Source organism: Talpa europaea (assembly GCF_964194135.1).
Source record: "Talpa europaea genome assembly, chromosome: 2".
NCBI lineage: Eukaryota > Metazoa > Chordata > Mammalia > Eulipotyphla > Talpidae > Talpa > Talpa europaea.
The window spans coordinates 71,763,586-71,785,231 of record NC_140068.1 but is presented as its reverse complement, the minus strand read 5'-3'; the positions used below and the strand labels follow the sequence as shown (position 1 = coordinate 71,785,231).

The 21,646-nt window shown below is 38.3% G+C and overlaps 1 protein-coding gene across 1 annotated transcript in view; it reads left to right on the top strand.

The window, feature by feature from the left end:
* Window positions 1-12,043: 12,043 nt before the first annotated feature.
* ADGRB3 (adhesion G protein-coupled receptor B3) overlaps window positions 12,044-21,646 on the top strand; it is a gene marked incomplete at its 3' end in the record, with an annotated part of 671,719 nt that continues 662,116 nt past the window's right edge. Inside the window, exon 1 of the mRNA XM_084227971.1 lies at window positions 12,044-12,971. Within this exon, the coding sequence (XP_084084097.1) occupies window positions 12,215-12,971 (757 nt within the window). The 5' untranslated portion in view covers window positions 12,044-12,214. The remainder of the gene's footprint in view (window positions 12,972-21,646) is intronic.

Below are 21,646 nucleotides of genomic sequence, written 5' to 3'. Positions count from 1 at the left end.
TTATTCCAATGGGCAGATGTAATATCAAAATATGAAATTTACCATGTTGCAAATTTCAACTGACTCATTCACTAAATATCTGTTCAACACATTCTTTGTTGGCTGCACTAGTAGAAGAGTATATAATGATGGATTTATCAGAAAAAAACAGAGAACAATTAAATAATTCAAAATTAGCAAGTAAAATGGACAAATGGTTTCATGGTTTCCTTAAGGAAATAACATGACAGTTTGGGTATTTTTTTTTAAAGCCTCTCTGAAGAGAGAATTTTTAAGATGAAAATCAAAGAATAAGAAAAATGCCAGACTATGAAAGTGGTCCAAACCACAAAAGAAGGGAAGCTCATTCCTTGCATAGGAAGACTGTAAGGAAGAGATACATTTGATGTCTTTGAGACAGAAAGAAGGTTAATGTAGTTTGGGTTTCATCAGTAAGAAGTGTGAGTGGGGATAAAGGAAAAACAGGAATCAGATGATACCAGGTTTGGATTTATTACATGTTCCGTGAGAAGTAACTAGTAAGATTTTCAACTTCCTTTTTTTAAAGGACACAGTGTTTGCCTAGAGTGTAATTAAACAGAGGTATATTAACAAAGATTATATGATGCGAGGTAGGAGTCTATTGCAGTAGACTAGGCAAAAAAAAAAAATGCTTTGGAAAAGATGTCAGTAAAAAGAAAAATAACTAGTTAGAATTGAGATATGTGCATTTGAAGTATATTGTGGGTTGAATTGTTACTCCTTGTCACCCTGGAATTTCATGTGTTGACTCTCTAACCCTCAGTACCTCAGAATTCGAATGTCTTTGTATATAGAGTCCTTAAAGAAGTAATTTGGTTAAAATGGGGTCTAGCATGGATCCTAATCCGGTCTGACTGATGTCTTTATAAGGAAAGATTAGTATATATGGAGACATCAGAGGTAAGCAGGCACAGAGGGCGCACCATGTGAGGTGACAGCTAGAAGCAGCCATCTGCAAGGTAAGAAGAGAAACCTCAGAGGAAATCAACTGTGCAAGTTCCTTGGCATTAGACACGCAGCTTCTAGAACTGTGAGAACATTAATTTCTGTTATTTAAGACACCCAGTCTGTGGTGTTTTGTTATGGGAGCCCTAGCAAACTAATACAAAGTGGAACAAGCAGCAATTACTTGTAAGAGATTGCATGTGGGAGTGACAGATAGGGAGACAGCAAGCTTAATTTCTATGCTTGCAGGTTGTGTAAGTTGGTGGTTAGTATTTCCTTAGATGGAAACATTGAGGAAGGACACATTTCTTTGGAGTAATTCAGAAGTCAGGAGTTGGTTTATTGTTTTTGTTGTTGCTGTTTTAAATTTGCAAACACTGCACAAGATCCTACATTTCTTAAATCAGTGCTTTTCTCCATTATCTCTGTTCCTATCATGTACTATTTCAACGTTAGGAGGCCTCCCTAATATAGTCCTTCCTTGAAGTAAAATATGTATACACATATATAGTATTTACATATAAAATGTATTTTATATATGAGGACCTCCCTGGTGGTGCAAGGGGTTAGGACGCAACCTATGAAGCTATCCACAGCCACTGCATCACGAGTTTGATTCTAGGCCAGGGAGCTGCCCACACGGCGCAGCAGACCTCTCCTGTCTCGCCTGCTGCTCCCCTCAGCAGTGTGTTTCAGTCAAATCTGCCTGTTCTGTTCCCCACTCTGCCTCTGGTGAATCCACTCACCCCCCACACCTCTGGCGTGTACCCCAGTTTTTGTATGCATAAATAAATAAATCTTTTAAAAAATGAATTTTATGTATGTATATACAAAATTTAAAAACTATATATACACACCTTTGTTTCATCTCCACTGCTTCAGAAATATGCTTTTCAAACTTCCTAAGGGAAGGTGCTATCAAGAGATTTTTGTGTTTGTTTTTCTTTGCTTTTCTTTTTTTTTAATTCCCTTAAGTATGAGATGACTGATTAATTCTTAGTAGAGATGTTAGACAATTGTAAAAATCTACAATTTACGCTCTCGCTAAAGAAATAGGTGTGTGTGTATGTCCTTATGTATTTTCATATGTATGCTTATGTTTTTATAGTGATATTTGATATTAGGGAATACATTAATTCACCGAGAGAGACAGTAGAGAAATAAGAGAAGCAGATATATCACTTATCTCTAAGGAAGTCAGCATTTCAAAGTCATGTAGAAGAAAAATCAGCAAAAGAGGCTAAAAAGTGGTTAGATCTGGGAGTGTCTGGTAAAATAGAAATCAAGTAGAAATGGTCTTCCTAATGGAGGATATTGCATGCAAAATACTGCTGAGAATTAGAATAAGCATGAGAAAAGACATACATCCATCAACTTGGCAATATGAAGGTCTTTATTGACTTTCATCATGACTTTTTCAGTGGAATGATGAGGGTAGAAACCCGGTTGAGTGAACTGAGAAATGAGAGGAAAGTTTTCATATTGGTAATTCTGTTATAAAATATCTGTATGTGGAAGGAAGTGATCCAGGAGAAAAGAAAAGATAATTGGTGTGAAAGAGAACCAATAGAAGTAAAATCCAAAGTACTTGTGGAAAGAATGGATTCTGAGGTACAGGCAGTATTTTCCTAGAGGCAGGAAGAAAGGAGAAAATGAATGAAAGCATAGCAGGTTTACTAACCTTATCATGTAATGTGAGGGAGTTCCCATGTGATGGCAACCATTTTATTAAAACAACTGAATTTTTTTTTTCCAATTAGAGTTGAAGAGTTCTAACAGAGGCTTTAAGTTTAACAATCAAGTACAGCCACAAAATATTTAAAACACGAGTGCACCTGTGTGGTGCAGCCACGTGAACTGAGTGTGTAGGGAAGTCACACTGCCTGAAGGGTGTGAATTTCTTCATTAATGTGCTGCCTCCTGTGTTCTGGCTCAGAGTGCAGTTGTATAGTACAATATTCATGGTAACCCAGCCAGGAAACCAAAATCGATAGCTGAAGACTATAAGTAAATTATTATAATGATGGATATGAAATCCATGAAGTATGTATTAGTTATCTGTTGCTACATAATAAATCACCTCCAAATGTAACAAGTAGAAAAGCAAACATGGGGCCTCCCTAGTGGGCAAGGGGTTAAGCACAGCACTACTAAGCTATCCTCAGCCACTGAAGCATGAGGTAGATCCCCAGCCAGCCAGGGAGCAACCCACATGGCGCAGTAGACCTCTCCTGACTCACCTGCTGCTCCGCTCAGCAGTGTGTTTCAGTCAGTCTGCCTGTTCTGTTCCCTGCTCTGCTTCTGGTAAATCTTCTCACACACCCCACCCCCAACTCTGGCTTATATTCATAACTAAATAAATCTTAAAAAAATTAAAAAGAAAAGGAAAATAAATGCAAACATTTGGTGTCATATAGTTTCTGGAGGTCAGGAATCAGGAGTAGTTTTGCTGAATGGTTCTGACTCAAGATCTCTTTTGGGCTACAATTTGATTTTGGTCACGTTGTAGTTATCTCAAGACCTAGTTGGTGGATCTTCTATTTCTAAGTTAACTCACATGGCTATTAATAGGCCTCAGATCTAATTCTAATGAAAAGAATATGGATCTCTCCAAAGGGCTGCCTCATGCATACCAAGGCAGCTGACTTACCTTAGAGCAGGTGATCTAAAGAAGAGAAAAAGATTCCCGTGGCAGAATACACAGTCATTTTATTCCCTAAACTTGGAAGTGACATTCCATTACTACTGCCATATATTATTCATTAAAAACAAGTTTCTAAATCTAGCTTGCACTCAAGGAGAGATGATTACACTAAAATATGAATGATAAGAAGTAGGGATTATTGAGGGTCATGATAAAAGCTGTCCATCACTGAATATAAGAAGGGAGAGACAATGGAAGAAGAAATTGTTGGTATTAATGTACTAAATTTCTGAATTTTATGGAAGACTTGCTTCCATGTGGTTATTAAGCAGGTCAGTTTACAAAAATAATAGATTGTAATTAGAGAAGTGGAACATTAAACTTGATATATTGGAGGTGGTACAGTCATTAGTTCTGACCTCTTTAGTTGAAGACCATAAATTGGTGTAAAAAAATACAGAAATGGATCTGAGATGAAAATGCTTTTGTGCCTATATATGAGGACAGATGTGAAAGATGACTATGCTCATTCTTTCATAATGTACCTCTATTGTGTCATTATGCCTCAATAAAAAACTCCACTTACTGCAGAAATATACATATATTGATTCTCAACAATTTGAAATTTATATGGTTATAAGACAATGCTGCTTCAATTAGAACTAAATTTAATTTTTAAAAATATTAGCATTAAAGATAATGACATAAATACAGTAACTTTATACAAAAGTGCAGACAAAATCATTGATGGGGAAGAACTTCAGGGTAAATATATATTTAACTGCAAACATGTTTTGAACTTTTAATGTCCATATTTTCCAAGATGCTTCCAAACACACAAATATGATATTATGGTACCTACCCATGGTATTTCTTGAATCTTAAACGAAGTCTTTAGAATGCCCAAACCCCTTTTCACCAATTTTTTAATGTCATTTTGAAAGAAGTAATGATAAAAATGGTCCTGATGCATGTGGGTTCTTTGGACTAAAAGTAAGTCCAGCTGTGCCTGGCAAGGAGCAGGTCTGCACTTGAACTAAGCCAAATGAACATCACTCCATTTCTCCCTGTACTCGACTCTATCCTTTTACTTTTCAGTACTTTTGTCATATACTTTCTATTCTGGGATAGCCAAGTAGAAAATGGCCAATTTGTTTTCAGATAGAGTTTGAAAAGAATTAGCTTATTTCTTGAGAAACTTCATTAGCTGGTAATATAGTAAGAAGGGGAGCAGAAGGAGGAGGTAAGGGAGAAGTTATTTCAGTTAGTAATAAATATGCTAATTTTAAGCATATGTTTAGTACCTACAACTTAATTTTATAATACTTTTATTGCTTTATTAACACAGATATAGAATGCATTTGTTGATTATAGTAGATAATAAGATTGCAAAAAATAGTAATATTGATAAGTTTATATCTCTGAAAATATAGTAATTCCAATTAATTATGGAATTAGTGCTTTCCAAAAGTCCTCTTTTATATATTGGAGACATTAAATATTGAAACATTAGAGCATGTTGAACAAGGAATAATCTACAAATGTACTAGTGCTTCTTAAAAACCTACCTGAAGAAAGTTAAAAATTAAGACTGAGGGCCTCCCCTGGTTGCGCAGCAGTTGAGTGCTGGGCTGTGAAGCTGCCCGCAGCCTCTGCAGCACCTTTGATCCCCTGCCGCTGGTGAGGGTCCCACATGGTACACAGATCTCTCCTGCTGTTCCCGCTGCTCCCCTCAGCAGTGTATTTCGTCAGTCTGCCTGTTCTGTTCCCCGCTCTGGCTCTGGTGAATTCTTTCACCCTCCCGCGTTCTGACTATACCCAGTGCTTGTATAAATAAATAAATCTTTAAAAAAAAATTAAGAATGAGGTAAAATAGTAATATCAAAAAGAAAGGGAGAAAAAATACTTTGTCAAACTTCATAAACTTAGTCCTATTATTTAAAAATTGTGCAGGTGATACTATATTTTAAACATACCCATTTAAGATGGGTATTCTCAAGTGGAGAAAGACTAAACTTTGCAAGAAAAAAATGCCAATAGAAGAAAAAGAGAAATAACACAAATCTCATTTCTCATAAAATCTTAATAAAACATAAATAGGAGATATAATAAAAAATTTCAACATTACATATTTCAGTCAAGTTAAGATACAAGTCCATATTTTAATGTCACCACACACTTTCAATTAGTACTTTCAAATGTTGACAAGGAAACAATTAAAAAGTAGTTATTTATATGATTTATTTGGTAAATTTGGGGTGAGGCCATTTACCTTTATCAATGAGAAATACAAAGCAGAAGGGTAAAACCATCCTCTCAAACAAATATGTGTCAACTGAAACAAATGTCTCTGTTATAAATATATAAACACACATATATAAAGTGTGTATACATAGACATGTATAAATAATTCACATTAGATATGTGTATATATGTTTATATGCAGACAGACAGGTGCACAGACACACACAGACTTGTGAAATAGGCAATGAAGGCTGATAATTATAATGCAAAATGGTAATTGAAAATTATGTTGAATCATAAAGACAGCCCAATCTCAAAAGGGAGGACTGGACACAGTCTGCTGCCAGTGTGTAAACCACTGCTTTCTTTTTGCCGTTGGGTCAATATGTGAGCAGTGCTGTCCATGTGGAACACAGTGCAGTCCTGACACACGGTGGTTCTTCACTTGTTCGATTTTGGATTGTGCTGTTGTCAGGGTCCAGAGACCAGATTCTCCACATATGGTTCCTTTTGTGATTCTTGATTATGACCCCCTGAGGAAGTCAGACCAGCCTGGGGGTTCTGGAGAATGTGTCTTCTTTGGCATATTTATCATCCACAAATGATCTGCTATAAATATACCTCAGCAGGATCATCATCAAGCCACTCAGTAGCCTGCTATTTATGAAGGTTATGGGAAACAGTGTGAAGGGTGAAGCACTTTATTATGGGTGGCTTTCTCCCTGACCCAGCTGCATTCTACTTGAATATAAATGACCCTGGGAGTGAGTGTTCCTTTCCATTTAGGATTAAGGCTTTTAAAACTGTTCTTTATGGCTGTTATCCTTATATCACGGTGTCATGACGAACAAATTCTGAGAAACACAAAATCACAATATTCAAAGATGTGCGAAAACCCCAGACACACAATAGAAGTACATTCAACACTCCCACTATTTCCTTTTCTTTTTATGTATAAATTATGCAAAGCACTCTCCTTTTTTCTATGTTAAGAAAAAAAATTCTTTGGTCATTTCTGTTATTTTGCCCCCAAAATAAAATGTCTTGCAACTATCATAATTACAGTATCTATGAAGTTGAAATAAATATCTTTCCTTTGTATTATTGAGTGTTGTTTGTTTTTAAAAGAAAATGTGTTTGCTTAAGAGACAACGTTTTGGATTATGCCCTGGACATAACCTTATTTTCCTTTCACATTCCTTTAAATGAATAAAATAATATTGTAATGAATCAAATATGACACAAAAGCAAAACGCCACCCAGGCTGCTCTTGCAGTCACTGAATTTTCCTTGAACATGGTTAAAGCTTGCTGGATGGGGAATGATTAACTGTTTCCCTTACAGGGTGTTATTCTGAACACTTGTTCTAGATGAGAAAGCCTTGAAGAGGTTCACCTTATTAATATGTATTAAGAAGTAAAGGGCCAATTTTAATATTTCAAACAACTCCAGTGAATAAAAGATCATTGGCACCTTCCTGTTTTCACTATAATCCTCTTTCAAAAATGATGTTCTTGGCTCTCCAGTAGCCCCAGGGGAGAGGAACAAGAGGAAGAAAAAATGCAGAGAGAGTAGGGAGAGAAAATGATGTAAAATTGCTTTATTCAACTTCACCTGCCGCTCAAGCAACTCACCCTTAGGAAGACTCCAACACTTTATATGAATTACCCAGTATGGTCTCCTCCCATCACATCACCACACTATTTTAGTACTTGTTTTGCAAACCACCAACTGCGTTTACAAGTAGAGACATAATCAGTAAGCGAATGACCTTTTGCGGCGTGTTATCAGAAGCTAGTTCATCAAATACTTGTCAGGCAACTATTCAGGAGGGAAAAAAGAAAAAAAAAAGTGGGGTGTAGTGAAATGTATCCTTTTTTTCCCCCTGCTGAATCGAAAATATGGTAGCTTCTTCTTCCCCATCCCTTCCTTTCTCCTCACCCAGTCCCCAAATCTGTCACTAGGGAAACTTAAAAAAAGAATCAGACACATTACAAAAACAAAACAACACAAAAGTTTAGACCTCACAACCGGATCCCATTGCCATGCAGCAAGCAATGCAAGATGCCCAACCTCGGTCGCCACACCGCGGTCTTGACAAAGCCTGTATCTAGCCAGAACAAATAAGATGTTAATTGCAGCCTCGCTGAGAAAAACTAGTATTGTTCCACCTCGGAGACACGCAGCAGTTCGGAAGCTGAGAAGTGCCCCCTCCGCTGCGGACGGCGTCCATTCTTGCGAAGCTTTGTGCTGAAATGACAGCTCGTCGGTCACGACGGGTCCGCACTGAAAGAGAAAGATGCTCAGGTCCAGTTTTGGCTTCCCACCCCCTCTGAGTCGTCTTCCCGGCCTCCGCACCCCACCAAGCTTCGCCTCCCTCTGAGTTGCTCTTACAGTTGGCTGCCGCCGGCCCCAGCGGTGGGAACTGAGGATGCAAAGACCTCCCAGACGCAGAAAATACAGCTTTCGGGACGTGCTTGGTTTTGAGTAGCCGTGACGCGCAGGGGCACCGCTGCCGCTGCCCAGGCGCGAGCTCCGCGGAGCGCCCCCTCCTACCCGGCTTTCTCCCGCCCTCCCGCCGGGCCCCCCCCCAGCTCCCCCGCGCCGGACCCCGGGCTTTCTCTCACACACCCCAGCCCGCGCCCGCGGGAGGCACAACTTCGGGGAGGCGCAGCGCAGCGACGGCGTCGCGCGCGTGGGGCCTCGGACCGGCAGCGTGGCGCACCGCACTGGTGCCCGCGCGCGGGGCGCGGGGCGCGGGGCTCCGGGCTCCGGGGGACGCGCGCGACCCGAGCACGCGGGAGGCCGGGCGCGCGGGCGCGGGCGCGTGCTCCGGGGGCGCGCACCCCCTTCCTCGCGCGCGACCCGGGGAGAGCCAGCGCCGCGCGCCGGCGCGCACACCGGAGACAGAGCTTTACTATCTCGCTCCCCCTCGCGCCTCCCTCTTCGCTGGGCATTCAAACAGCTTTCCGACATCACCAGCCAAGGATTTTTTCCCCTTCTCCTTAGTCGCCGTCCTCCCCATCAGTACCTGCGGGGGGGAGGAGGAGGAGGAGGGAGCAAAACGGAAAGAGGAAAAAGCATAAGCCTGAGCCTTCCGATCCGGCTACGAATACTCCTGTAATAAACCCACCGCCCCAACAATCTGCCTTAGCAGCCGCTGCCACCGCCAGTCACTTCTCGTCTCAGCGCTTTCTTTGCTTCTTGGCTAATCGGTTCGTTGGGGGGTAGATTTGGTAAAACAAATCCTCGCTCCTAAGCCACTTGCATTTTTTTTTTTTTTTTTTTTTTTTGGTTGGTTGGTTGTTTCCTGAGAGTCTCTCTTCGGGGGGCTCCCCCCTCACCACCTCCCCCCTTGCTGGAGATCGAATTCAGTTGGATACGGTGTTAGGCTCTGGGGTCCTGGGGGCTTTTTTTTTCTCCCACCACCCCCCTCTTTGATTTTTCCCCCCATCTTTTGCTTCTCCTATGTATGCATTTAAAAAAAATAAATCCTGATTTTGGAAGCTGAGCCGGGGAAAATGGGCAACGGTGATTGGGACCGAAGGGGAGTCTCTCCGTCACTGTTGCTGGGACGCGTGCCTGTGCTGGTGTCTTAGAGCAAGAGCCTCCCTGAGCTTTCGGAGTGGAAGGTAAGGAAGGGGGTCCAGGGGTCACCTTCTCTCTGCCAGGGGTCGCCACGGAGGAGCTTTTCGGAGAGGTGTTTGCCGAGGGAGGACAAGGAAAGGAAAAGCTGTTGCTGGCAGATGGAGGGGCTATGAGCAAACCCCACTGTCTGCATTTACTTAAACACCGCAGTTGAAAAGTTAGAGAAGTCTGGTTTTCAAGAGATGTGCTGGGTCGGAAGAAATAGGCAGACCTGGAATATCTGACAGTTGTGTGTGATTGGGGTAATTTTATAAGGGGGGGGATTTTTAGGTTAAAAGGAAGTTAAGGGGAGGCAGTGGGTCTCCTATTGGGGAAAATTCAGTGGAGTGATGGCGCCGTCTATGTTCGACTAAACTAAAGTGTCACCCAGAAAATCAGTTTTGTGAATAGCTAAACTAAACGCCGGTTTGCTTCTCAGCAGGAGACAGATAAATAAATAAATAAATAAATAAATAAATAAATAAATAAATAAATAAATAAATGACTGAATACAACATCCTTGAGATCTGGGTGGCCAGCCCTTAGACGCCCCCACCCCATTTTGTTTTCTTAAAGAGGGAAATACAGTTTGAACTGGCTCTGCAGTGGGGCGGTTGGGGGGGGGGCGGGGGCAGAGTTCAATGATTCATTTTTGATTATTTAGAGCAACACTCCGTACACCAAAGCTTAATGACAAAAATTTGAGAGCAGTGTATTGAGGGGCCTCTCTTGAGCGGGTGTGAAAGTGAAATCTGAGATATTTCCTCACTCTCAAACCGTTTCTTGATGAGCACGGCAATGCAGACATACACTGTCAAATAAAAGGAAGCAAAAGTACCGGATTTCATTAGGGAAGGAAAGACGACCTCTTTTTGAGTTACTGATTATAAAATGAAGCCCCTTTTCATGGATGGAATTCCTAATTTAGACACTTATTGTCACATTGGCTCTCAACGCCTACACTCTATCCTGAAGAACACTGCGCAGACCTGCATTGCCTGCAAAGTGCTACAGCAAAAAAAGGGGAAATTATTCCCAGAATTTCTTACAACTTTCCCTATTTTTTTAACCTTTGAATGCTCATTGGCTTTATTTTCTCAAGAAGAAAATACATTATTCATTTAGCTGTATGCTTGAAACAGAGAACATTGTTTTGATAGTCCCAGCAGTTGAGATGTTATTTTAAACTGCTGTTACATAGAGCTTTAGAGTTGGGGTGTTTTTGCCCATATCAAGACTTAGAATTGAATTATGATCTGGAAACTGCAGATCTATCTTCAGGGACTTCGGTCACTGGATTTTGTGTGCATGCGTTGGTGTATGTTATGCAATGGGAAGGAATTGGATTTTATTCTTTGGTTCAGAGAAGACCCCAGGCAAAGATATGAAAACTCTTAACTATCTATATGTCTGTATGTCTGTCTCTGTTTACAGAACAGTGGAAGAGACTGCAGCCTAAAGACTTTTAAAATTAACTTGGCATCACTTTTCTCAGCTCAAAGACTAAACAAAAAAAGCAGTGTCATATATTCTAAGAAATAACTTCTTAAAGGTTAAAGCTGAAAAAAATTCAAGTTATTTTTGGATAACAACTTACAGAGGTAAATATAACCAAGGATTACTTTATTATGCAAGACCAGGGCTAAAAGAAAAAAAAAAAATAGGAAAGATTCTAGAAGAGCTTTGGAGCTGTTATTGGAAAGGGAGCAATTTGAAAATTGAAATCTGCTAGGGATGAAAATGTTAATGTTTTTAATCTACCATATGTAAATCTTAAATTATAGTAGGTTAACTCTAAATAGCATAGTCCTAATTGAAAAAAAAAAACAATTAAAAGACTGACACCAGCTCAATTACTGTAGATCTGGGATTTTTTCACTGATACCGCCTTTGGATACAGATACTAATACAGTGATCTACTTTATGTATCCCAAGAGGGCATGTCACATTAAGATGACTGCCGTAAGTCCTGGTTCTCAATGGTGATGCTGAACAACAAGTCTTCCCTAAGTATCACCCATTTAGGTCTTTTCTAGATGATGGTTTTAAAATTCTATTATCCATATGAGTGCTTGTGTTTTTGCACAGGAATTCCCATCAATTCACACAGTGGCCTCTGCAAAGACAGTAGGGGCATCTGGGAGATGATGTTTCATCTATAACAAATTGTCATTTATCCTTTCAAAATAGTAGCTATCATTTATCCTAATTACTTTTCACATTTAAGAGGAAGAAAAGAAATGTGATGACAGCTGTTCCCAGATTATCAGATTAGATTTTGTAGGATGATGTTTAATGCAGGCAGAGGACTGAGAAGAGGTTGTATAGGTTTTAAAAAATATTTCAAAAATTAACATTTATACTAAGGTATTTAAGGAGAACATATTTTCCTCTTCTTTCAGCAGAGTCAATATGCACTTGGAGGAAATCCTGGTAGATAAACTAGAGCATTTCTATTTATAATCTATTAAAAATTATTTTAAAATTGTGTGTAGAGAATTTGGTCTTTATGAATGACCACGTGAGGGCGCTGTTCACACAGCAACAGATAATTTTCTGGCGTTATAAAATAAAAATTACCTGCCTTTCTTTTAAAAGGGTTTTTTTTTTTTTTCAACTGAAATCTTGAAAACAGCTGGCTATAATATTGGAAGGAGTTTCTTTTTTCAATGCGCATAGACTCCTACTTGCATTTTACTTTCATTGCCATTTTTACAGGCCAAATGACATAGGATGAAGGCTGTTCGTAACCTGCTGATTTATATATTTTCCACCTATCTCCTGGTTATGTTTGGATTTAATGCTGCCCAAGACTTCTGGTGTTCAACTTTGGTGAAGGGAGTCATTTATGGATCGTATTCTGTAAGTGAAATGTTTCCCAAAAACTTTACAAACTGCACCTGGACGCTGGAAAATCCAGATCCAACCAAATATAGCATTTACCTGAAATTTTCCAAAAAGGATCTTAGCTGCTCTAACTTTTCCCTCCTGGCTTATCAGTTTGATCATTTTTCCCATGAAAAAATAAAGGATCTTTTAAGAAAGAACCATTCTATAATGCAACTCTGCGATTCCAAGAATGCTTTCGTTTTTCTACAATATGATAAAAATTTTATTCAAATTCGTCGGGTATTTCCAACCGATTTCCCAGGATTACAGAAAAAAAGGGAAGAAGATCAGAAATCTTTCTTTGAGTTTTTGGTATTGAACAAGGTGAGCCCAAGCCAGTTTGGTTGCCATGTATTATGCACTTGGTTGGAGAGCTGCTTAAAGTCAGAAAATGGGAGAACAGAATCATGTGGGATCATGTATACAAAGTGCACCTGCCCTCAGCATTTGGGAGAGTGGGGGATCGACGACCAGTCACTGGTTTTGTTAAATAATGTGGTGTTACCCCTGAATGAGCAGACTGAAGGCTGCCTGACCCAAGAGCTGCAAACCACCCAGGTCTGCAATCTCACCAGGGAGGCCAAGCGACCACCCAAAGAAGGTAAGTGCTGGGTGCAGAGGGGCCTCTGGATCAAGGGTGGGGTAGGGGAGGGGGGACAGTTTAAAATGTGCTGTTTCCACACAGGAGCCTGATCATGGCTCTTTTCCTCTGTCGTTTTGGATTCGTTATTTGTGATGTTTACTGATAAGAATCTTTTTAGACTAGTTTGAGGTTTCAAGATTTGAGAAAAGGGGCAGTAGAATAGGATAACTCTCAGCAACATCACCAGAAAGGGAGAATGAAATATTCAGGAGAAATAAGATGCAAAAAAATGTGGAGCCAGTTTGCTCTGGAAATTGGTGAGGATGGAGAAGGAACTTTAGTCGCTGCAGTCGCTCAGTAGGACCAGCACTCGCACCTGCCACGTGTAAAATGTCCTTTCAGTCCACTTTCTCATTCCTTTCCTCTTTGTCCCGCTCTCTCATCTACCACCCTTTCACAGGTTTGAACTAGTTGGGGCAACACAACTAAAAGGTGACATGAACTTAACAGTAAGTCTGGTTGGACCTACTGACTTAGTGGCTCAGGAAGACAGGGTGCCCCCTCCCCCACTGCCCTGGGTTATTGTTTAAGCACTTTTGCACAATCAGTCTCATCCGCTCCCTCTTTCGTGGGTCCAGAGCACCCCACTGGAAGCACATGCTCTCATCTCCAGGCAGTGAAGTCTCACACAGGCGGGGACAGGAGGGCGAAATTAAAGCACACACTGATCCTGTAGGACCTGATGCCCCTCTTGTGTGGTCTCCTCCGCTCTAGTGTTCTTGGTCCCCTGTTGATAAACACAAGGAGAGCTGGAGCTTGTCAGAGATGAGTTACATGGAAAAACAATACAACGGAAATGCAGTGGGAGAGAGAAAGTACAGGAATGATTTATAGCTTTCACTCAATCTCCAGTGGGGGAGCTACCAGAGATGTGCGATTGTAGATTATGTTTAATAATGTAAGAAAGCTGGCATATTTTGAGAAAATGACTTTCCTGTTTGGAAGGTTAATGGATGTGTTCCTTTCGTTTGAGGACACGGCTGATCCATATTCGTTCTTGCTCCTCAACCCTGCAACCAGAGAGTGTGTTGATTTTTTATGCAGGAAATGTTTTCTGATCCCCACAAAGATCCCTGTCTGTGGAAAGGGACAGCCAAGCTCCAGTCCCTCTTTCCTTTCCCTCCCCCAACAGAAGTTGTCTTTGTGGCCAATGTAAAATTGACACGTTGTTGCAGAATTTTCTTTAAGGGTAGCCAAGGTTTTTTTGGGGGGGGAGGGGGAGGGGAGAAGGGAAAGGCAGACCAGCCTAACTAGCTAAATGCAGTTTCTCTGCTGAACGCAATTTGGAGAATGGGAATTATGGAAAAGCAATGGTACAAGGGGAACAGATATGCTAGAAAATAAATGCAGACTAAGGACCATGAGAAAGGGGTGCAAACCTGTAATTTCTACAGGTCAGTGTTTCACTAACAGCTGTGACTGAAGAAAACAAAGTGGTTTTAAATTACAGGAGTTCTTTTCTCTAGTAAAAATCCCAGAGAAGCACTTGCAACTGCAGGGATGGTATTTAACACCATTTAAAACTAATTAGTGTCCCCTAGAATAAGAAGCTACAGTACACAGAGAAAATGTGATGTTACAAGCTGGCTAATAAGACAATTAACAACAGAAACTAGTCTTTGTTGGTTTTGTTTTATTGTGGTTTTTCATAAAATTTAGAAAATGTTTCTTCCATGGTTAAAATTCTGTCATCACGTTGACTGCTGATGACAGTGGAAAGTGAATAGTTTTGGAACTCTTTTTTTTTGGTGAATGGTAACAAGTGACCAAAATTAAGTTGTTGTGTCTACATTGAACATGATTTTCAAAGGTTTTGCTGGGAATGGTTGTGAGATGTGGGTTAAGAGTGCTGGGAGTTAGAGAATTTGTGCTAGATATCCCTGCGTTTTATAAATGACTAAGAAGTGTGGTTTTAGACATTAGATTATAAATCATGTGGGGGAATGTATGTTTCCTGTGGCTAAATAGCTGGAAAATGAGAAAAAGATTTTATTGAAATTAACATGTCCTGGACTTGAATTAGGTAAACTTGATATAATAGGGGGACAATATATGCCATATCAGTAACAGTGCACAGTCTGTATTCTCTGTGTTCTCAATCTGTGCTCTTCAATTGTTTAGGTATTCTGAGTCAGAAAGGTAAGGATAAGTAATTCCTGATGACATAATTGTTGCTCATGCATTTGTAAGTCCTTCTTATAATACATATACAGCACCTCTTGCCTCCTTCAAAGAAGACCTTTGGGGCTTTGTTGCCTTGTAGGAAAAAAATGAAAATCTACAAACTCTCAATTTAGTCAAATTTATGCAAAGTATGTCGTATCTTAAATATTTGCTGAAAATGATACAGAAAATCTTATGAAAGAATTATTTGATATGATTTCAAATAAACTATTACTTAATGACACTAACAGAGCTTGAGGTTAATCATCACATACAGTTGTGCTACTCATATATAATTTTATTCCAAAATGTCTTTATATGGTAACATATAGTCACAGCTTTTAAAATGAAGTTTTAAAAATTCTACTTGTGGTTTATGTTATTTATTAATTTCTATGTTCTATGGAATAAATAGTTAACTGTCCTGGAAATCATGAAGGGAACAAACACAATATTATACTCCACAGTTTTCTGCTTCTATTTTATTCACTGTAGTAAGTGAATAAATCACTGTAATAAGTACTGACTCAGAAAGCCTTGAGTAGAAATATTTTCCACTTTTATTATATCACAGAAGTGGCATAAATTTGACAAAAGAGACCTCATACTTTGTAGATGCAATTCCAGATTGTTTTCTGTGATGCTGGGGGTAATAGCAGGTATACCAAAGGCTGAATATTTTGAATGAGTTCAGGGCAATGAAAAAATCATATTTAGTTAGTATTTGAAAAAACTGCAGGCGCCCAGGGATTTTAAGATAGGTTTCTACTAAAATATTCTTTAGTAATACATCCAATACTCAGGAATTTCATAGCCAGAAAACAGCAAGAAGAAAACTATCACTATTTGTAGTGACACCACCAACAACCACAACACGTTATCTTCAATACATTATAAAACCAGATTGTTCAACTGATACTTCATTAAAGTATTCAATTTTAGTATATTTTAGCATATTCTTATTTAAGATCATATTTGACAAATTGAGGATGGCCTGTAAGAATGGAACTTAGTTGCTATTCCCAAATTTTATATGAAACTTTGAAAACCAAGTAAATCAACAAAATGATGTCTTTTACAAATAATGATGCCTTATTTTCGACAGTTATTAAAGAAAAAAAAAACCTACCCACATAGAGTTTATATAACTTTCTTTTAAAGAGGAAACTCAAATAACATCACTATTTACCAGGTTTTCAGATGTAAACCTGGAGGGAGAGACTGACATTTTTCTTGTGTTCATTTATTTTTTCTACTTCATTTTATAGAAGTCTTTTACCAAAGATGATTTTGAGCTACATAACTGAAATATAAAAGGGATATGAAATCTAATTTCTTATTACTTTAATTAAAATCAATAATTAAAACAGTTTGGGTGGAAAAATCCTACACCAGGATATCTAAAATCCCATAATAAACCTTAATGGAATCTTTGTTTCCTACTTACATCAATGGTGCTACTTATGTGAAGGGAAATTGGAATCCCTGCATGGATTCCAGGAAATCTGAACACACACACTCATTTGTCTGAACACACACACTCACTCTGCCTCTCCTAGTCCTTGGTATTCTACCACCCAAAGGAAGTCTGACTATGTGGCTATATAAGATTTACCCCTGCTTGTCCCTGCATTTTTAGGCACATATTTGTCACCTAGAGCAATTTGTGATCAGTTTGTATTCTCATTTCTGTCCACCTTTGCAGTTTTTTGTCCTATTACTTTTTTAGCCACCTCTCACCTTCCTCTTTCTTTAGCTTCTTTTGATCTTACTCCCTTTATGAATGACAACAGTGATCCCACACTTTATGATCAAAAGGTACAAAGATAGCCTGACAGTTTGCCCTGCCCCTTGGCTGGATCCCATGCCTCTTTGCACATGCTGTACTTCTTTCTAGCATTTTCGTACCACAGTGTGTTTTCCAGTGTGTTTTCCACAGATATTTCCATCTCCTTTCACTGAAATTGGAGGTTAAGAGTATGAAGACTGATTCTTCAGATTGCCCTGCCACAATTTAAACAACACTCTAGTAAATACTTGTTGAATAAATGTTTAATGAAGAAAACAAAACAAAAAAATCAATGGGAAAGATAGCAATAAATCAGTTACACTCAAAAGACTAAAAATACATCATTTTGGAAGAGCAGCCACCTTTTACTTTTCAGTGAATATGGCTGCCATTAATATTTCCAGTTCCATTAATGAATTATTTATAACAGATCTGATCCTATAGAATTTGTCTAATAACATTTTAAAAGGATAAGAATGGAGTCATTGAAATATTATTTACTTAATATATATATTTTAAGATATGAATGACAAATATCAGTATACATGCTGTCTAGAAGAAAAAGTGATAAGAAAATCTACTAATTATTTCTGTTTAACTGTCTTCATTTCTCTTTACATTTCTCTTTTCTGCCTCTAGCTTTACATCCTCAATAATGACATTTCCCAAATCCTCTCTTCTGCAGTCTGAAGACAGTTATATGCAATCTCTTTCCAAGAAAGAGGAGGATTATTTCCATGTCCAGCGCTGTGCTTTTGTAATTCGTTCTTGGTTATGAGCTATATATATAGCCATATTGGAATATTGCTAAAATTGTAAGCTTCACTCAAGTAAAATATAATTTTTACTTTTTCTGTTTTAGAATTTGGTTAAATAATTAAGGACGTAGCTTATATAATGTAGTGTTTAGTGAAGCAACACTGTAGACAATAAATTGAAATCTAAGAGCATTAAAATTGGTGTGTGTACACATGTGTACCATTAATTGACACATGTGCCAGGATGTGTGTTTAAGAGGATTTTTATGATGGCTATAGACAAATTTATTGCAGGTTACTTTTCTTCCAAGATTGAGAAGGAAATTTTACTATTTTTTTGAGATAGCTCCTTTCATAAAATAGAGTGTCCTTTGGAATCAGTTTGGCATATATTACCTGTAACTGTCATCTGGTCCTTGTATCAGAAATCACTGTTCATTCAAAAATAAACTTTCCTTACTTTTTTCAAATACCATTTTGTAGGTTTTAAGATCCTGAATCAGACAGAGCTGAGTTTGAATTGGCTTTTCCACAGCATAATTGTGTTATTCTGTACAACTACTTTCCCCTTCTCAGATTAGTTGAGTAGTGCTTATTTTTCAGGGTGCAGAATAATATCATGAAATGATAATGGTAATAACAAGGAAATGACAATGAGGTATGTAAAAAGTAATAAAATTAATGGCTGTGAATATTTTAGTTTCTGTCAGCCCTGTGGAAATTTCCCCTCCATTCATTGAACTAATACATGAGAGAGGCATTCAGTTTTTCAAACTGTCAGTTCATTGAAATGAAAGATCTGTTTTGGGGTAAGACACTCTTGGACCCTTAGAATGAGTCATCAGCTACCACCATAGCATCTTTGGTGACTGAGCTTGATTCCTTAATAAATGAGAGTAATTCCTACTGCAGCAGAATGTTGTATTAAACGAGATTGTACATGTAGAGCAGTCCATTGCTCAAGTTTTCCTCGGCTCTCAATTCAGTTTTTGAAACTCTTTTTCTCTTTGCCGAAGTGATAGAGAATTGATGAAAAATAATGAAGTGTTCTCATCTCACAGTTAAAGTTGTTTAGGAATTAGAACATTTAAGGAAAAATCTAAGCCTCCTGAATGTGTGTCTAATTTGTATTAGATAAGGAAAAGTTAGCATCTACCTTTGCTCTTTGTGTTGATGGAGGCATGACTAATGCATCCCATAGATCAAGGGAGTGGCGTATGAGTCATCCTGGGACTGGGAAGCTGTCCTTTAGATATCATTGCTGATAGCCTGCAGAGCCATTGAAATTAAACAGTTTTCAAGTATTTTACTCTTTGCAAGATTAAGTTCATGTTTTGAGATCTGCTTGAAAAGGAATTGTCTTGAAATATTAGTGCATATTAAACCATTTGGGAAAAAGTAGTTTTTGAAAATGTTTTCTCTGAATTTTGATCAGTCATTACAGACTAATGAGCTCCAAGATTCCCCCCAAAAGCTTACATATTCATATATTGAAAAGAAAACACAAAATTTTGTTAGAACTCTTTTCAATATTCCAATATTTCCTTAAAGCGAAAGTACCATTTAGGAAAGTCCATAAAGATGCTAAATGCTCTGTATTCAAATTTCTGTTCAATTATCATTCACGATTTTTGCTTTCCTGCAGAAAATGACCTAATTACATTGTTTGTTAAAGGTTAATTAGTGATATTTTGTATTTGTCCTTTGCACAGAAAATGCAATAACTGAAAAATTCATAGTAAATAGGCAAGGAGTCAACTGTTTAGCTAACAATTGAGTGATTAGGTGTCTTTGTCTGAAATGTGACATTTTGGCCCATGTGCATTTTTCCCATAACCAAACCCCTATTACACATTTATTGTGCTTGCAACATATTCTAAAATATTAAGGGATACAGTTTAGTTTCTATCATCTAAGTGAAATAATTTACCTTCTTATCTAATTCTGGATATTATGTTCTCAAATTATTTCTTCTAGATAAATTTCTTTGGGGATTAAGAATTTGGGAAAATAGAACAAAGATGTGCATGGAAAAGTCATAACACTTAGAATACAATATTTACAATGCAACTTAGGTGCTCTTGGACATAATAAAAAGCAATAAGATGTTTGTGGAAGTAACCAGAGAAGGCTACATTGGTGAAGTTATCATTTAGCAATAAATAGGTTGAGGTGATAGAAATGTCACAGAGATATTTGCTCTCCTGAGTTGGTTATGCTGGGTGAGTAGTATACAGTATTCATTTTATGACATTTCTTTTGGTGTTCTCACGAGAGGTAATTAAAAAAATATATTTAAAAAAATAATTCCACACTTGCATATCTAAATAGTAATAATTGTTCTCTACTAAGTACATTTTAAAAAGAACTTCATCTATGTCATTCCTAAGAAAACGAAAAGAATCAATAAGCCTTTTCTAAATTAAACTAATATAATAAAGCATAACATTGACAAAATGCTTTCCAGTTTATAAAGCTGTGTGACTGTAACTGTTTTATTGAGCCAGTAACTTTATGAGACATTTGCTAATGTTCCATAGGCATGCAACAGTTATGTAGAATACCCTAAAGAATGTGGCCTACCGTTCTTTAAGTGTTTTAATATAGATCGGTTCAAATGAAAATTAGAGAATTTTCAGAGCTATGATTTTTTTTTCACTCTGTTCCTAGAGCTCTAGAATTTGAACCACAAATTTTCAGAGTAATAAGATATTTTAGACATTATCTAGTCAAATCTTGATTAATAAAGCCCCAACCTGCAAGCGTGTGATGGAAAAATCACTTCTGCTGGATATAAGTCTTCTTGAAATTTACTTTGGACACTATCTCTATAATGTAAAAGAGGTACAGTCATATAGGACTTTTGGAAGATCAAACTACTTTTAAAACTTACTTGATAGACAACCAGGACAATGACCAGCGTATACTCTGCTCTACTGATAAATACAGACTGATCCTACAAGTGAAAGTTTTTATTCTTTTGATTTTTTGTTCTATTTGGAATATATTGTTCAAGCAAATATGAAGTAGATTTCAAAAAATGATTGATTTTCAGTCTAAGATCATTAAATTTAAAGAACAATGTGTTTCAAGTTCAGAGACCATCTAAATTTGATTACTAAAATGATTCAGCAAGATCTATCTTGGATTTTCATTTCATTAAAATTTTCTAGGGAGAGCTATGTATCGAAGAAATAGCATGTCTTACATTTTTTAGTTATCTTATGGAACATCGAGAAATATTGCTGTGAGGTGAGGGCAGGGTATTTATTATTCCTCTGGGCCTCTTCCTCTATTGAAAGCCCTACGTTCTGTCAGTTGGGCTTACCCTTGGGATCTCTGACAACCACTGTCTTCTGTCACGCCTCTAGGCCTATAGATAGCAGTGGCTCCCCGCTCTCTCTAACCCTGAGTGCTGTTTTATCTTTCTTGGTTTCTCCAACCACCATCCAGGCCTTACTATCTTCACAAATCACCTTAATTGAGGGTACCCCTTTTCCTTCTTATTAGAGCCCTAATACAGGGTATTTTATTTGGGTGGTGAGGTGATTTCTGATTATTTAGGAAGTTGGTCCAAAACCAATGTTCTAAGTTGTGACTTCCCTTTTTGTTTGCTATAGGTCTTTTTTTTTTTTTTTTAGTATTTACTTATTCATGCATACAAGAACAGGGGCATAGACCAGAGGTGCAGGAGGGTAAGAGGATTCACCAGAGACAGAGCAGGGAACAGAACGGACAGACTGACTGAAATACACCGCTGAAGGGAGTAGTGGGTGCAACAGGAGAGGTCTGCCATGCCATGTGGGTATCTCCCCGGCTGGGATCAAATCCACCCTGCAGAGGCTGCGGACAGCCTCACAGCGCTGCACTCAACTGCCTGTGCCACCAGGGAGGCCCAGGTCTTATACAGTAATTAATGCTTT